Here is an 18,833-nt window from a genome sequence, read left to right as displayed (position 1 = left end):
GTGTTGAAAAAATTTCAAAGTGCAAATCTCCTCTGACAAAGCAATTCCATGCCTTGCAATCTAATACATCAGTATGTGCAGATCGTGGTTTAAGGGCATCTACCTTAGCATTTCTGGAAAACCACACAAAGAAAAATGTGAATGTTAATATAGAAATGGTAGAAAAATTGTGGTTTCTCATAATATAGACTATAGTGCAGCTATCAAAGAAGATTAAGTAGTTTGGGAAAGATGTAGTGGGCAAAAGTAGGTTAAATTACAAGTCATCATTACCTAAAAGATAAATTGTAAGGATATGAAATAATAAGACAAATAACATAAATAATGAATTAATAACACAATAAACTGTTCACATACAACTGTAAACCTACTTTTGCCCAACCCTGAATATTGAGTAAAAGCAGCAAGTCACAGAATAGTATCACCCCATATTTATAAACAGCAGTCATAAATAGAAATTTCTGGAAAGACAGTAATAATAAACTCTACTAGCACACTTACAAGTTCATTTAATCCTTACAATGGCCTTGTAAGGTATACTATTTGAGTCCCATTTTCCATAGGGGGGAAGTGAGGCCCGAGGTCAGTCAGGGTCGCAGTGAGCGGCAGAGCTGGGAGGCAGAGCTGGGAGGCAGGCCCTGGCTGTCTGGCTCTGCAGTGTCCGCCTTGCCTCACCGAGCACCCAACATTTCACTATCAGGTGCGTTGCAGAAGGGAAAGGAGAAACTACTGATTTTTACTCTTGACATTTCTAAATTTCATTTGCATGGAGGGAAAAGTACTTTTGCATTTTAATGGACAGCTGCGTAAACAGTCCAGAGGGGAAAACTATATAAATGAAGGAAGGAAAGGGATGGTTGTATGTGCAGGTGGCTGAATGTGCAGTGACCCGGCCTGCCGTCACCTTGCGTGTGCAAAAGGTGGACGGGATTGTGCCTTCGCTAAAAGGAACCAGACTTTCACCACGGCCCTTCGTGAAAATACCACGGCCTACTCCTGGCACACTTCCAACATCACCCTCTTCTTTGTTAAAAAAAGATCAGGGGATTTAAAACTTCTGCTTGGAAAGCCCCAGAGGTGAGCGTGCTAGTTTTAGAAGCACTTTGAGAAACAGAATGCCCATGTTAACATATTAAATCTACGTTTTAAAAAAGGTTTAACTGTAAAAAATTACATTTTTCTCTCTGTGAAGGATGAACACACAGTAGCTAAAGGGGTGCCTGTCATTTAGGGAAACTAGTTTAAATGTTACTTATGATTAAAAAACCAGCCACATTTAGAAGCACATGTATAATTAAATTTGGTTATATGTGATAACTGTAAAATAATTTCAAACAATAGTATTTATTGTTTGAGGTTAAAAGTTTTCAATTTCATAAAGAGCACTCCACTGATAATGAACTATTTGTACTGGGCACAAACACGGGAATTACAGGTTTATTTAAAACCCTTTTATATGATGACTGTGCACCTCACCTTGGAAATCCCCACCACGCCCCTCTTCTGCATGAACTCGTTTTCAGAGCTAAAAAGGTAAAACAAAAATGTGGCATCATTTTTGATTCTAGTGAACAGCTTGTATTATACAGCACTTTAACAGTCTTCATTTAAGCACCCAAAACAGAGGCACGATCTCATTAATGAAATGCTTATGTCAGTAAGCATGAGAATTAATCAATTTGTGTAATTTTTTTTTCCACATGGTGATATAAAAATAGTTACTGTTACTGGGCACAGAACAAAAGAGAATACCTAAAAATGTCAAGTTTTTGAGTGAACATAACACTTTACAAATATTCCAGTGAAGACTCAGTGTTTTTATTACCTATCCTTTTATGTTTAGTTTCTTCCCTCATCCTGCCTATAAACTACTTTTTAGACAAAAGGAAAGCATTGATAAAGCAGTGTTCATCCAGAGATAAATTAAGGTATCAAGACCACTTCCTAATGACATCCAAAAATAATGGGAACATTTATGAAAACATTTGAACTGTAGACATGGAAACCCATCTTACTTGCTTTGAAAGGCAAGAATTTTAGTTTACAGATTCAGTACTCAAAGTAAATACATTTCTGAACTGTAGAACAAGTCTTGTCCCATGCTGATGGCGAAGCGCTCCTTTCAGAACAGCCGGATTCCGATTGGCCTCGACAGAACTGCTGCTGCCGCCCACACTGATTTCTTTTCAAAAATATTTTTATGGAAGTATAGCTTACATGAAGTATATAGCTCGATGATCATGAAATGCAAATATGCACGTAGCCAGCACCCAAGTCGTGAAGTAGAGAATTACCTGCACCACAAAAGCCCCCTAATGCTCTCTTCCGGTCACTTCCCTTCATCCTTCTCGATTTAATTTTGGACTGTATGTAAATACAGTCTACACTGGAGTATTAATTTGTGTATGTTTTTTTCAATATTCTATTGATGAGAGCCATCCATGTCATCACTGAACAGTGTTCCATTTTTATCAATATATCACAAATTATTGAACGCCTTATCCTTCACTATAAGGGTATCAGGGCTGCGTTTGTGGATTAAGATCGCTAACATCTAGTTTGAGTTTTCACACCTGCGTTCATTTACTTTTCTGAACTGGGTCCTGTCAGGTTTCTGCGTCAGGGTTTTGCTGGGCAAGACTAGAATACAGGCAAGGACTTGTACTTAGCGGGATTCAGAGACGCAGCCATCTGGGTGGGCACTGGGGTCTCTTTGTGGCATGGTTTCAGATGACAAGTTCAATTCTGATGCAGAACTACAGGGATTTTGGTTTTTCTCGTGTTGGTTTTGGTAGGTTGTTTTTGCAGTTTTTTTTAAAAAAATAGGAATATGGCCATCCCATCTAAACCACAGGTGGCAAACACAAGGCCCACAGGCCGAATCAGGCCCTCCGCCTTGTTTTATCCGGCCTGGCACCTTGTTTCTACCTGGCAGCAGCACTGAGCTCCTTGTCCCTGGTTAAGGAGCAGTTAGATGAATACAGTCCTAGAATTACATTCAGCCCTGTGAAGGCCACCATGGGGCTGATGTGGCCCCCGGTGAAAATAAAATGAGTTTGACACCCCCAATCTACACTTTTACTCTATTAGTATAGTTACTCATCATGTCCTATATTTTCAATGCCATAGGGTTTACAGAGATTTTTTATCTCTAACATTGGTAATTTATGCCTTCTCTTTTTCTTGATAAGTCTTAATGGGGGTTAATCAAGTTCATTAGTTAAATTAGTTAGAATGAAGTTTTCAGCGTTCTTGATCTTCTCTATTGGGAGTTCTGTCAATGTCTGATGTTTACTGCCGCTTACCTTGCGCTTCTTTTCGGACTTCCTGAAACGAACATTAGACAGCTGGCCTGAAGCCTTTCTGGTCTCTGCATCTGAACCTGCATGAGCAGCTCCCGCTCAGGGTAGCCTTAGTCATCTGACAAGTTCGGAAGTTTTTGAATTTTTATTATTTGATAAAAATGTTTTCTAACTTCCGTTGTCATTTCTTCCATAACCTGTGGTTTCTCTTAGAAGCACATTGCTTCATTTCCAACATGTTTTATTTTCTAGTTACTTTTCGGGCACTTTTGTAATTTCATTGTGGTCAGAGAACACATTCTGTAGGATTTCATTACCCTAAATACCAAAGCCAGACAAAGTTATAAAAAGAAAACTAAAGATCAGTATTTTTCATGAACATTGATGCAAAAATCCTCAACAAAATAATGGCAAATGGAATCCAACAATGGGTAAAAAGAATCATATCCGTGACCAGGTGGGATTTATCCGAAGTGTGTGAGGCTGGTCCAGCATTCAAAAATCAGTTAATGTAATACACCAGCAGGCGGAAGAAGAAAAATCATGACCATATCAACAGATGCAGAAACTGAATCTGACAAAAGCCAACCCCCATTCATGATAAAAACTCTCGGTTAACTAGGAATAGAGGAGAACATCCTCCACTCGATAAGGAACACCTAACAAAAACCTTACAGCTAAAATCATCCTTGTGAGCAACCCGACCCTCTGTCACTAAGATCGGATTTTGATTGGCAGAGACAGAGGCCCCACGGTCCCCACACCTCCAGTTTAGAGCACCACCCACTTGCTCAGAGGGTCAGTCTAAGCCACTATCTCAGCCCTTTGCCTCACACACCAGGAGCCCAGGCTTTTCTGACCTGAGCTCTTGTCCTCCAGCACCTCTGAACACCCCTTAATGGAACTCAATCCTGAACCCTTCCTCACCACTCACTGGCCCATGGAAACTCACGGTCTGTCTTCAGATGTCTCATCTGTATCCCAGCCTTTTCACAGAAGGGCCTGCTCTTCAGCTCACACTAATTGGATCCTGGCTACCCCAACACACTGCTTTCCCTGCGAAGCTCTTAAGTGGAGGGTTTTAGTTTTGTTCTCACAAACCTCTGTACCTTAGCGCCTGGGGTACTAACAGGTATCTGCTTTTCACTGGTACTCCCGAAGAAAGTATCTTTCCAATTCGCTGACTTGAATATTCCCACCAAAATAGATCTGTGACTTTATGGAGACCCATCCCTCAGACTAGTCCCTGCTCACTTCAATATCTTTTTCCTCTTGCCCAGTTTAGATTCTATGGTCCATCACTATAACCATTCCTTTGCTAGTAGCTTTAAGGTCCTTGTCCTTTCTCCTCCTCTGAAGCATCTGGAGAACACCCAGCCCTGGTTATACTTCGTTCTCTGGGTACTTCCCATCTGCTCCTGTAGAGCTCATCCTAGCTGGAGGCGGGAAAAAAAGATCACGTGAACTGGCCTTCTCTAAATTCATAATTACGATTCCTAGTTGGGCTTTCAAAATTGCTGGGCAATCCTACAAGTCCCTCAGTAATTCCCTCTGCTATTCTTGAAGGCAACCTTATCTACCTTCTTTCTCCTCAAACCTCCAATACTGTCCAGATGCCAGCCAAGTTAATGTCTTTGCTTCATACTTCACCGAGAAAACATACAAGGAATTAAATGGAAACCCCCTAATCTTCCCACCACTAAATTGACCAACTTACCTCCAAACGTATCTATTCTCTGCTTTCTTCCCTATGACACAGGAGTTCACTTCCTCCCTTTGAGCTCAGAGTCTCAGCCCCTTGCCTTCTCACGGATTCCCCTCCCAGTTACCACCGGGAATGGCTGCTGCATCACTGCCCACCCTCAATTTTAGGTAACTCGTGCCTGGCTCACTTAACCACTCACTCACTAGGAAACAAAAATATGGGGCGGGGTTATCCAGCTACCCACGCTTTAGCTATTCAGTGACTTCAAAATTTTAATTCCACTTTGAACTTTCATAATGCTTTCTAAATGCTAGAACACTTTCAGGTTTACTATTACGTAATTTTTCTAAAGTCCTGTGAGGAATGGCGAGCACGCTGTTTTTTCCATGCTCTCTGATGGTGAGAAAAATAATGTTAGAAAGGTGATTATGCCTGTAAAATCCATATAAAAGTAAATTAGAAAATGATTTACATTATGAGAGGTATTCCCCTAAGGTTAAATATTTAATACATGACAGGAAGGCTTATGAACAGAGAAAGACAAATATTAAAAAATTGTCAAGGAATTATCAGAAATAAAGATAAAGCATCTACGAAATAAAAGTCAATTAGACTTATACTACTTAGCGATGTGTATTTTATATAGAGAAATCATAATATTTTCAGCTTCCCTGAAAATGCATATCCTAAAAATATCTAAGGTTGTAAATGCTAACAGTTCAAGAAATAGTTACCTTTCCAGTAAGATAGTAGTTAAAATTTTAAATTTGACTGCTATCAATAAATAACAACCATAAGTAACATCACTGACAAAGAATTTAATATCTAAAACATGTGACTTGAAATGCCAGTTTATACACATCAAAAAATCTATATAATAATCTAACCGAAATAAATATAATGGGTTAGTCTTTGATGGAATAAAAGGAACTAAAATAGTTTAATATAGTCTTCTATATATATATGATTTGGAGTTTTCCAGATATTATTGAAGACTCTTTGGAAAAAAAGCAAATAATTTACATTCTTTACCACACTGAACAGAAGGAATTTTATATACTATCAAAAAAAATAATGTTTTTTATATTGTGTTAAGTTTATATTAACTGTGTGTATAGGTTCGTCTTATAGTGAAAAATAATTTTTATTTAAAGATTTTCTTGGCCCTGGCTGGGTAGCTCAGTTGATTGGGGCACTGTCCTGTACACTCAAAGGTTGAGGGTTCAATTCCAGACTCCCTGGAATACGCATCAAACACAAGAACAGTTGCTGACTTTAAGGGCCACGGTGTTGACTAACCAATGATTACATACCCAGGTTGGGTTCGATCCCCGGTTGGGCAAGTACAGGAGGCAACAGGTCGATGTTTCTCTATCACATTGATGTTTCTCTCTCTCTAAATACCAAAAAACATATCCTTGGGTGAGGATTAGAAAAAAGAACCCACATGTTAGTATAAAAATCAAAATGAAAATAAAAGTGAAGTCTTACTGACATTTAGATATTGTATATCTTGCTAGCTGTTGACTATTAAAAAATCACTAGCAATTAGATAAATGGTTTCACAAATTAATAAAAATTATCACAATAAAAATACATTAGAATCATTTACCTGGTAATAAACATTTATTCTACTATAGTTCAAAGCAAATGAGAGTTTAATCACTTTTCTTTAAATCATCTCTGAAACTGTATTAATTTTATAGCAACATTTTTATAGTAAAAGTAAATTAAAATAAGTAATTCTTATAGATTATATTCCTAAAATAATGTATCAGTACATTTTAATGAATATATGCTTTCTCATCTCCTTTTGCTTGGCTATAGATAAAGCATTTCAAAATGAAAATACACAGAGCCAAAAACAAAACCAAAACAAGTATGCAAAAACATTTTATTTATAGATCAACATTTTTGACATGAAAAGTAGCCACTTTCAATTCCTCAGGAATGCCTAGAATCCAACAGTTTTCAGACTAGTTAACCATTCAGAACGAACTTTTTTGAATGGCTTTGCCTATGCAACCTATTTTATAACCTTGAAAGTGAGATAAGGTAGCTGTCTCAGGAAGTGAACGGAATCCAGCCGTGTCCCAAGTGAAGGAAACTGGTCTGTACACAACACACACAAGAGTCACCTGTGTGCACCGACCGTGCACAAACGAGAGTTCTCTTTATTAAAATATCCATTTTCCAGAAAGGCCTCACGTTACCCCTCCCACCCCCCCGCGTCCAGCACCACGCTTTTCCACTCCAGCTGTCCCACCTCGTGGACAGCTGTCCAGCCCAGCGGACCCGCGCACTGGCGAGACGCTGGAATACGCACCAGACACAAGAACCGTCGCTGACTTTAAGGGCCACGGTGTTGACTAACCAATGACAACAGAGCCACTGTCGTCTTTCGTTTAGAGGGAAGAGAGCAGCCCCCCCATGTCCGTAACCTACAGGTACTTCTCTGGAGCATGCAGAATGAAAGGACAACCTCTGAAATTAAAGTCATTAGAAAATGTCTTGAATCAATGTTTTACACAAGTGTTAAATTTCAGATTCGAACCATATTTTCTTTTGCATTTCAATTTGGAAAAAATTTCCACAATTATTTGCTCTTCGTGCTTCCATTTAGTTTTGACTGTCTGGACCGAATACACAGCAGTCTGAGAATGCCCTGCGTTCGTGTGCGGTCGTCTGCAGGGGAGTGCACTGGGCGCGTGTGAGTGCTGGGGGGAATCTGAACAGCACTCAGCGAGCACTCGCGAGAGCTCTGACCCGCTCCAAGTCTCGTCATTACCCCTCTGGGGGGCCTGCAGCCCAGACTGGTCGCAGCACCCCCCCGCGCTGTGTGAGCGGAGCGCACACGGTTCCCACAGACACACACTGAAGTCCAAAAGGCACAGAGTAATGCTGGTGGCTCTTTCTAGTCAGTTAAGAAACAATAAAAAGTCTGCATTATTCTTTCATAATTTAAATACTTAAGTAATCTCCACTTTAATTACTTTGTAACAATGACTTCAAATTTACATTATTTTAAGTACCATTGTAATAGCTTAGTGTATAATACAGATATTTACTATTATCCCATCAAAAAAAAACCTCTCCATCATGTATGTATAAAAAATATTCTGAAAGACAAGAACACAGAAGTAGGACTTACTTGGTACAGACTACCAACTCAACCTCCTATCACCAGTTATAACTCCAAAATCAACAGATATACAGTAATAATCAAAAGCAGTGCAAATATCTTTGGAGGTTAGGATAAAATTATAATTCAACAACACAAAACAAAGAAATAAAAAAGGCAAGTACTTCAAGTACAAGGAACCACGCTGCTTGAGGTCCATCTTAGTGTCTCCTGGGGGCTTCCTGCTTGTGTTTACTTCTTTCTCTGAAACACATTGGCCAGCATGGCACCTGATGTTGTCAGCTGGCCCATTTTGTTCAAAAACTTGGTCTTCGTGTCTTCACTCACTAAGCTTGCAGCAATTGACATTGAGCTAGAGAAGAAAATTTAAAACTCAAGTAAAGCAATCCAAAAAACTAAAATACCCACGTTTTCATGTCTTTAGTAAACGCATTCTGACCTGCTCCCACAAAGGGAAGCTAACATCTATGGGGAGACTCATGCGCCACACCGGGTCAGGAGCTCTCACGGCCTTCCTCTACATTAAAGGAAGCAGTGTCGGGTCGTGGGGAGGAGCAAGTCGGGAATGAGACTGAGTCCCGGCTCTGTCGTTTATCAGCTGTGCGACCCTGGGTAGGTTATTTCACCTCATCTGTGATATAATCTTCATCTGTAAGATGAAAGTCTATTACCTAATTCATTGGGCTACTTATGTGTGTGTGTGCTGGGCCTGTGGAGGAGTGTATGTGTGTGCCGGGGGTGAGGAGTGAGTATGTGTGTGTGCTGGGGGTGTGACGACTGAGTGTATGTGTGTGCTGGGGTGTGGAGGACTGTATGTGTGCGCTGGGGGTGTGAGGACTGAGTGTGTGTGCGCTGGGGGTGTGAGGACTGAGTGTGTGTGCGCTGGGGTGGGGAGGATTGTATGTGTGCACTGGGGCGTGGAGGATTGTATGTGTGCGCTGGGGTGTGGAGGATTGTATGTGTGCGCTGGGGGTGTGAGGACTGAGTGTATGTGTGTGCTGGGGCATGGAGGATTGTATGTGTGCGCTGGGGCGTGGAGGATTGTATGTGTGCGCTGGGGGTGTGAGGACTGAGTGTGTGTGTGCTGGGGCGTGGAGGATTGTATGTGTGCGCTGGGGCGTGGAGGATTGTATGTGTGCGCTGGGGTGTGGAGGATTGTATGTGTGCGCTGGGGGTGTGAGGACTGAGTGTATGTGTGTGCTGGGGCATGGAGGATTGTATGTGTGCGCTGGGGCGTGGAGGATTGTATGTGTGCGCTGGGGGTGTGAGGACTGAGTGTGTGTGCGCTGGGGCGTGGAGGATTGTATGTGTGCGCTGGGGGTGTGAGGACTGAGTGTGTGTGCGCTGGGGCATGGAGGGGTGTGTGTGTGTGTGTGTGTGTGTGTACCTAGCCTGATAGGATGAAGCACTTACTCTGGACAGTCAGTTTGCTTGACAAAGGAAACACCTTTGAGCTTATTATGTAACCAAGTCCACTGAAGATTAACTGCTCAAGGCTACCGCAGCAAGAGCTAAGAGTACAAGCAGTCTATTTGTATTACTTCCTCTCCTCAACGCCCAGCCTCACTCTTTTACATCCATGTCTGTATTTTACTGTCAGCGGACCTCTAAATTCTGATTAGTTTGGTTAGAAGCATGTGATTACAACACTCACATGTTTACAATCCTTTATGCAGTGCGTCGACTTACAGCTTACAAACTCCTGTCACAAGAAACTAATTTGACCAGTGATTCCCAAATCCTGCACATGTCGTAATCTCTCTGGAGGCTTTTAAACAGACAGATCTCCAGGCTGAATCAGAACACTGAGTGGTGGGGACAGACGATGGGGTCTCTACCCCATTCGGAATTTTCATTTCCCCAGATAATTCCGATGCAGGTGGTTTATGGACTAGCATCTGAGAACTGCTCATTTAAGGAATTTTCTTGTCTACCAGATAGATGACTACAAAATAACACAAAGTAAAACACCGTTACCGTGTACCGAAAATTTAGAGAAATCAAGGTTAACCTGAAGTTTTAAACAAAGAATGAATGGCTTACCCTTGAGGCTCTTGGACGGTCTTATTCTCTACTTTTTGTTCACATTCTTTTATCATGGAACTTAAAATAACCTGATTAAAAAAAAACCTTAGTGAAATACAGCTGACATAGTGAAATGCTATGGTTAAAGTTTTTAATTTTTAATATTCCCATAAGCTAGTATGTTAATTAAAATTTTAAAGTTTTGACAGTTACTTTGTTAAAGGAAGTCAAATTAGATTGCTACTTCAGGTACAGAAATAGCATTTTGATTTTCACTAACCTTCCTTCTGAATCTGATTCCCATTCTCCCTTAGTTTCCCCCACTATCTAGTGCTAAAAGTTCAATTTGTATACATCCATACATATAACCCATACACACACCACGGCCACACAAATATTTTCTCAGTAGAAGCTGTTCTGTCCCATACACTCCTGCTTCCTCCAGGGTGGAAAAAGCAAGGGGTGCTATTTCAGTGTTACAGCAGAGACCAGGGCTGGTCTGAGACACTGCGTCTTGGCCCCCTAAGGCTAACATCACCTCTGCAGGGGGACTGAGCAGTGCAAAGGGCAGAGGGGTCTGTAAGCTGCTGCTCTTGCTGCCAGCAGCCAGACCAGGGACAAACGGCACTCCTGAACATTCTGGCCTGTGTTTGGGCATGGCGGTCCCTAAACAACAAGTATTTGTCACCTACTGTGTGCCAGGCATTTCTTTAAACACACAGAACGCAGCAAGTAAAACAAACAACACTCCCTCCCGGTGAATATGTATGTGTTCCTAGGTTATAAGAACACAAAAGAACAGAGAGATTAGCGTGCGTGTTGGAGGCGATAACGGCTTTGGAAAGAACGCTGAGTAAGGTAAGGAAGATCTTCTGAACAGCCTTTAATTCACGTGTTAGAAATAAAGAAAAGTTTAAAAGTAAGTTAAATAGGAAGAGTTAGAAGTAAATCTAACCTTCCTCCTTAAGAAATTAAAAAAATGTAAAAAAAAACACCTAAAGAATGCAAAATGAAATAAAGATGAAAATAGAAACCAATGTGTTTGAAAATGAATAGAGAAAAATCTACACAGCCAAAAGTTCAATATTAGAGAAGATTAATGGAATCAATAAATCCCTATCAAAACTATTTTAAAAAGAAACAAGAAACAAGTTAACAATATCAGAAGTGAAAAAGACCTAGCAATACAGGTGCTACAGTAAGATAAAAGAAAAAAATAAAGTACAAGTATTAGAAAATAATATATTACTTGCAAGTGACTATTCTATACATAAAACATACATAAAATATCCAGACATTTTATTACAATTAATAATAAAATTTCTCAAGTTGGCAGATAAAAGTTCAACATATAAAAGTTATATGTATGTCTATACAACAGCAAGAAAGTGTTAAAAATGTATAACCCTAAAAAAGAGAGCATTATAACATTATAAATACAAGGTGTCACATTTTCTCAGATGAAATTATAAAACTTTATTGAAAGGGACCTAAATGCATGTAAGATACGGCATGTTCAGTATAGGAAGACTTAAAATCCTGGAGACGATGCCGCCCCAATTACTTTAGAGAATTGATTCAATTTCATTAAGAATACGAGAGAGATTTTTTTGGAACCTGATAATGATAAAATCTACAAGAAAAAGCTAAGGGTCGTGAACAGTTCTAGAAAAAAGCCACAAAACAACGCTGCACTTGCCCTGCTGGATTTCAGAGCTTTTTAACAAGGCCACTGCATGAAGGCGGTGTAGCAGCTTCAGTAAGTGGCCATGAGACCGGAGGTGGAGAACACTCCCCGCAACAGACAAATGCTCACGCGGAAACCCACGTGTAAGGGAGGCCGCGCAGCCAATCAGCACGGACACCGCGAAACGCCCGACGAACCACGACGGGACAACTGCTTACCCAAAGAGGGAAAATGGAACTGCAGCCCTACCTCACACCCATTCTAGATGGAGTAAGAATCTGTTTTGTAAAAATACCACTTTGAACATTTTAAAAGCATAAGAGATAATGTCTTCTGGAAATAATCAATGCCAAGAGTGTGAAAAGACACATCACAAATTGAAAGAGAATCACAAAACACAAAACTCATAAAATACTGGCATTCCAAATGTATAACAAACTTGGAAGAAATAATAGAAAAAAGACAACCCAAATGGAAAATCGACAAAAACCTAAATAGGCTTTGACTGAAGATAACTTGTCAATAAACATACAAAGGATGCTCAAGTTCAACCATAAACAGGGAAATACAAATAAAAACAGTAATGAGATACCACTTTATATCCAGGAAATTAAAGAATCTTAAGGATACCCAGTGCTGACAAAGACGCGATGGAAAGGGTGCGCACTCCCGCACAGTGCTGTCAGGGGTGGGAAGCGTGCGCTCGCGGATGGCCAGTGCTGGCGGGAACAGCGGTTCCCTGGGTCAGCGTGGCGGCGGCGGAGGAGGACGTGGTGCACCCACTGTCAGTGTGAAAGCTTGACACTGAGCAGAGACTAAGCAGGGGAAGAGAGATTTGCGGGAGGAATGAAGGGACGCTTTTGTTTTTGTCTTGTTTTGCTTCTTTTAAGAGGGGAGAGTCAATCATGATAACAGATTAAAGAAAAGCTGTAGAAAGATATGTTGAAGATACAGAATAAGAAATAAGACAAAGTTCTGGGGGAATAGGAAGCCAAATAGAGTGAAAGAGTTATGAGGGAAAGGAGACAGAAAATAGAAATCTATCTTCTAAGAAAGTGATAGAGATAACACTGTATAGCACTTTATAGATTAAAAGTATTTCATGTACATTATCTTATTAAATTCTGACTATATTCAGTGAAGGAAAGTTATCCCTGCTTCAGAGAATGAAACAGGCTCAAAGATGTTAAAGGAGTTGCTCAAGAACTAATAAATGGTAAATAAATCCATTGACATTGAACTAGATTTAAGAAATTAAGTTCAGCGTAAGATGATCATGCCTCACATGAAGAGAAAAATCTGTAGAGAAGATATTAAAACGTATGAGCACGGCGCTGATAAGCACAGTGGCCTAGTCCCCGCAGGGGCTTGCTTACCTCGTGCTCTGGGGAGAGATGCTCCATGTCAGTCCGTAAACATCTGAGACCAGGCAGGAAGTGATTAACCATTAAATCCTCTGAAATGACTTGAGACAACATAGTTAAGGGAATTAAGTAAGAAAAGCCGGTATGTCCAACAGAACAGTAGGGTCATGTAAAAGCAGCTCTCTTAAATAGCGCCTGTAGCATGCAGATGGCCAAGAGTAAATAGGCTTCCTCAGGCATGAGTCTCATTTGTTGAGTGAGCTACTTATCAAGAGTCAATTGGTTATATTCCCTCAAATCTCTTTGTCAGTGGTATTTATTACTGTGACATTATGTACATTATGTAATCACAGGTTTTATAAACATATGAGATAATGAGTGTGAAAATTAAATCATGTAATTGATGTTTAAATGAGTAAAGTGAATATAAAAAGAGAATTGATGTTTCCATGACAAATTAAGTTAAAAGCTTTAGAAAAAATCGCTGAAGGCCAATTGCTTAAAACATTGCTATTTAATTATGTATGTATGAGAACTGTAAAAGAGTAGTAAAAATATGTAAAACTAGAAAAAATTCTATATCCAGTATCAGAAAGTAAGCTGAAAATCATAGACAATTGCATTACAGATGTGGCCTAAGAAAAATGATGTTTAACTCTAACCAACACTCACAAAAGAAATTCCTCAGTCCTACATCAAAAGATTGGTAGAAAGAAAATGTATTCACTTATTTCAAGTTAAAATAAGTTATCTTTGGCATATAACATTTTCTGATTTCTTGCTTTAACAATCCTATTAAATTGATCTACTAATGGTCCTAAATGAATTGGGTAAGAGAGCTTTTATTGTAACAGTACTAAGTATGTTTCCTGGTCATTTTTGAGATGTAGTTGCTTTCGACTACTTTGACATTAAAAGGAACCAGGAGAGCCGATGCACTTCTCAAGAAAACAATTCGCCTTGCTTATTCACATCAGTTCTGACATATTCTCACCATACCACAGTTGTTAGCTATTTAAAAACAGTTCTTCTTAGACCTGACTGGTGTGGCTCGGTGGACTGGGCATCACACCGCAAACTGAAAGGCTGCCAGTTCAATTCCTGGTCTGGGCACATGCCTAGGTTGCAGGCCAGGCCCTAAGTTGGGGGTGTGCAAGAGGCAATTGATCAGTGTTTCTCTTCCTGTCTTTCTTCCTTCCCCTTTCTCTAAAATAAATAAATAAAGCCTTTAAAAAATTTAAAAAGTTCCTTTTAATATTATACCAATATTAAAAGTGAAAAATGCCAGTAAATGAGTTCCCTTATGAATATGAGTAAATCAGTCTTTTTGGAAAAGAATTACAATTTCATTAAGTTAAAAAAAAATCAGTGTTTTATGTACATAATATATAATTATGGCCTTAAAAATAGATATAAATACAAATTGTTTTTAAACAAGTTTCCTAAATATAAGGAAGGACTTACAAACCAAACCCCTGCAGAGACACAGGGCGGGCTGCAACCTACTGGTCTTGTTTTCGAGCTGTGGGGAAGGCAAGTGACCTTGGAATTAGTAGTTGAGTCTGTGACCTGGAAACACGGCCATGGATTGAGAAGCTGAAGATGGCCCTATTTGGAGGTAAGAGGGAATTCACCATCTTCTTTTTCTACTCACTGTCTGGTTCTCCCTTTCCCCCACGGAATCAAACAATCTCTGTTAAGGGGTGAAGACTCAGAGGTCAGTTAGTCCTGTCTGCTATCAGGAAGCATGTCTACCCCATCCACGAATGACGGCCATGGAGACTCTGACTGCGGACAACGACAGGACATCCAGTTTCCTAAGGGAGATCACTGCATTTTTAGAGAGCTCCGTCAGAAAGCTTCCCTGATACACAAGGTCAGCTTCCGTGTGACCTCTGCTCCATAGTGGTAGTTCTTCATCCTACAGTATGCCTAGCTGTTCTTCTATAACAACAACCTTTAAAATAATTTTTAAATTATCTTTTCATCCCCAAGCCATCTCTTCACCAGGTTAAATGTTTTTAAATTTCTTCACAATTTTTGAGAATATGACTTCTTGACCTACTACTATGCTGAATGTTAAACACTACAGTTTTTCTATGTCCTCATTAAATTATATCCTTATTCAAGACTATGTCAATGTTGAAAGGAATACCCTTGTGTTCTATCAGCTCAGAGCCGTGGGACAGAACAGGTGTGGACAGTGTGCTTTTGTTAGCGGCCACGCCAGCCTGCTGACACAGGTGCAAGCCCTGACTCACGCAGAACTCACCCTTTCATACCTGAACAGGGCACGGTGAAGACGGCCCTTCCCCTTACTGCTCTGAGGACTTCTTACTGTACTTCCTCCAGCAATAGTCTGTGCGTATCCAAACCCACACTCCTGTCCCTTCCCTGCAGACGGCCATGCTCTTTAGGAGCCACTGCTCTGCACCCTTGGAAAATTTAGCTTTACGGAGCTTCAGTGTTTGACCTTCTGACTTCTCTACTTTCCCTGAGGCATATTCCTTTAGAAACCCTCTGCTATTAAAGAATGTAAATGGCATCACTTCAATTTTTAAATATCTACTTATACAAAGTCTAGGGAATAGTTTAACCAGCATTTTCTTGCGTTGAAATGCAAACTCTGACGTGCCATCGTTACTTTCTCATAAGGATCCTGTCACGTCTCCATTACTGAAGAGTTCTTCCTTGCTAGTTCAGGGATGTCGCTTCCTCTTTTGGCTTCCTCTATCTTTAATAAGTTGAAAATGCCAACAAGATAAATCAAGAATGATAGTAAGTCCTCTTTTTTAGTGGAATTAAACTTAGAAGACGGACTCATGGATAGTTGAGGCACAAAATCATCAAAATATGGTATCTCTGCTCACTTTATAATCTATATTATAAAAAACATGGCTTACACCATGCAGATGAATAATTTGTAGTAGATTCCCAAAGTAAAATGCTCTCAATCATACAACCAACTTCAAGTTATAACATTTCCAGAAGTACAAATACCTCCTTAGCAAACGGCTCTAAGTTTCTCTTTTATCCACTTGTTTATTCTGAACAAAACTAACCTCCCATTGGAACATTCCAGTCAAGAATGTTCCAGTGCCATAAGTTTCGGTGGCATTTTGGAATATGTTTGTCATATTTAAAATGATCTGTTCACTTTATTACTTCAAGATGCTATATAACAATATGAAACCACACATTTCAATCCTGAAACTCCTCCTTTGTCCTCTCCTTTCTCCTATGAATTGCTAGAAACCTCTCTCTACTGTCATTTCTTTTCATCATAATCCAATTCTCTGGTCATGTCGTTCAGCATACACTCTCACAGTTCTGGTCGAACATCCGGCCTCGTACTCCTTTTTCGATCTCTTACTTACTTCCCCTTTCTTGAACTCACCTGCCTTTCAGTGGAAAGAGCCTAAAAGCTGGAGTTCACTTGGCTCATTTTTATCTTTACTTCCTTCTTTGCTTTGTTTTACTAGGCTTACAAAAGTAAAGAGAACATTTAAGATGATAGCTAAAGTTCTTTGTTGCAGTCACAGGATTTGCTTTTTAATTACAAAAACAGAAGTCACGAATGTAAGCTTTATTCCAATCATTTATAAAATGCAGTGGTTGGTGTGGGTTAGACAACCCCTGAGTCTTCCTCCACTTCTACCTGCACTGGAGATGGTCAGCCATATGGGCGCTGTGCTCTTTCAATGAGTGGTCTCTCTCCAGAGGTACTCACTGTACTCCATTGGATACGGACGCTGAAACACTCATCGAAGAACCCCAACGCCAGCACACATACACGGTTTTCTTTTGATTACCAGAAGCCTCAGCTATAATTCATTTCTAGCTCAGTTATACAGTTGATGGACATAAATAAAACTTTAGCCAGTGTTTTAATATGTACGCACAGAGGACTTAAAACTATCTTGTAAAATTATGAGGCGGCTAGATTAAGGAGTGGGGCAGATCAGATCAACATTTTAATTTTCTGCAATCCTTATGTATGTAAGTTGAAGAAAAAAATTCTACATCTTAACCTCTAAAACCTGAGTTGGTTCACTGTAAGGTTGGTTATATGAATACAGATCTACAGTAATCAAGGATACAACAACAGGAAAGTGCACTGTAGGCTTCAAAAAGATGGGTAGCAATATCCAGTCTTTTAGAATCCACAATTTGTAAGTTGTTCACCAAGGCTAACTTATGCAAGTGTGGTATAACAACTGGAAAAAAAGAAATGGAAACTGTTACATTTTTATCCAACACACACACACAACACTCATACATCTTAAAAAATATTTTCTTCATTTTAATTTATAAAATTTCATTTTAATTCTAGATGATTTCCAAAAGATTAGCCACACCCTGTGCTTGCTTCCTTTTACTAAAAAAGAGCGATGTTTTTCAGAATGAGAGTGCGTGCTCTGGGCCTGGGAGAAACGGAGGACGGCCCCGGCACTCCGACCCGACTGCGCGGCTGCACACCCACCGTCCGGCCTCACTGCAAGCCAACTTCCCAGCGTGGGAAGTGAAAACTAAGTAAACAAATGTGAGCAATCTACGTTTTGTGTTGTCTTTACAAATGTGTTTCTTTATAAAAATCAGGTATTACCAGTGCTATTAAACAAAAGATACAGTATATGTGTTCTTTTTCAACATCAAATTATTTCACACCTTCATAAAACTATTATTCTAGTTTCTCAAATTCTTAGCAAAGACCAATGTCAAATAGCACTGGAAGTTGAGTTTTTAAGTCACGCAATGGGCACAATATCTTACATATCAGTGAACAATGTAAAATTTCAACAATGTAGGCAACCCGCTGCTAAAATATAAGTCATGGCCCGAGAGACAGTGACCAGTTCAGTAGCAGTGAGTCCCCCTACTGCCTAAGATTGTGTCTTCTAAATACATGCCACTTCCCACTAAAACCAGGGTTCCTTGGGGAAATGGCTCCAGGGTCTTCAAGTACCTCACTGTTGATCATATGGTCCCTTTCTACTCTCGGCTTGGTTGGGGAACCCAAAACACCGGTCATAAGCACACACTTCTGACCAACTGTAGTGACTTCTCGCATGTTCGCACTGAGTTTCTGTAGATTAAAGCCACCATCTCCTCCTTGAAAAGCCTCTTGCTTCCTCAATAACCAGATACTATAAACACAACTTCTATGCTTACCTTAGTAAATGACAAAAAAAAAACAAACAAACCCAGAAACAAAAAAAAACACATAAAAAAACTTAGGATAACAGTGGCCATTTTTAGGGGACTTTTAAAAAAATTGATTGTAGAGACAGAGAGGAAGGGGGAGGAAGGGCGGGGACAGAGAGAGAGGGAGAGAGAGAAACATTGAATTTTGTTCCATGCATCCATTGGTTGTTTCCTGTATGCGCCCCGACGGGGGATCACACCCGAAACCTTGGTGCGTCTAGACGTCACTCTGACCAATCGAGCCGCCCAGCCAGGGCCTCGGGGACTTTTCGACTTGTGAAATCTAGCAACAATGTACTCAAGAGGAGCTCTAGAATAACTTAGGAGACAAAAGCTCCCAACAGTCATGACTGCTCAATGAAGTTGTATAAACTCCAGTTCACTCACTGGCATGCCAAGGCCA

The 18,833-nt window shown here is 40.1% G+C and overlaps 1 protein-coding gene across 3 annotated transcripts in view; it reads right to left on the bottom strand.

The window, feature by feature from the left end:
* Nucleotides 1–7,953: 7,953 nt before the first annotated feature.
* Nucleotides 7,954–18,833, bottom strand: part of RELCH (RAB11 binding and LisH domain, coiled-coil and HEAT repeat containing) — a 92,500-nt gene continuing 81,620 nt past the window's right edge. For 2 of the 3 annotated variants that reach the window (XM_024580578.3, XM_024580577.3), the window contains exons 26-29: nucleotides 17,326–17,442; nucleotides 13,238–13,326; nucleotides 10,193–10,263; nucleotides 7,954–8,501 (exon numbers count right to left, since the gene is read on the bottom strand). In XM_024580578.3, coding sequence (XP_024436346.2) covers nucleotides 8,381–8,501; nucleotides 10,193–10,263; nucleotides 13,238–13,326; nucleotides 17,326–17,442 — 398 coding nt within the window. In that variant the 3' untranslated portion in view covers nucleotides 7,954–8,380. Of the gene's footprint in view, nucleotides 8,502–10,192; nucleotides 10,264–13,237; nucleotides 13,327–17,325; nucleotides 17,443–18,833 lie in introns of those variants that run through there. The other variant, XM_045187868.2, reaches the window with a different exon arrangement.

Source organism: Desmodus rotundus, chromosome 10 (genome assembly GCF_022682495.2).
Source record: "Desmodus rotundus isolate HL8 chromosome 10, HLdesRot8A.1, whole genome shotgun sequence".
NCBI classification, from domain to species: domain Eukaryota; kingdom Metazoa; phylum Chordata; class Mammalia; order Chiroptera; family Phyllostomidae; genus Desmodus; species Desmodus rotundus.
Note: the sequence above shows the minus strand (reverse complement) of the source record. Positions and strands in the feature narration are given on the sequence as shown.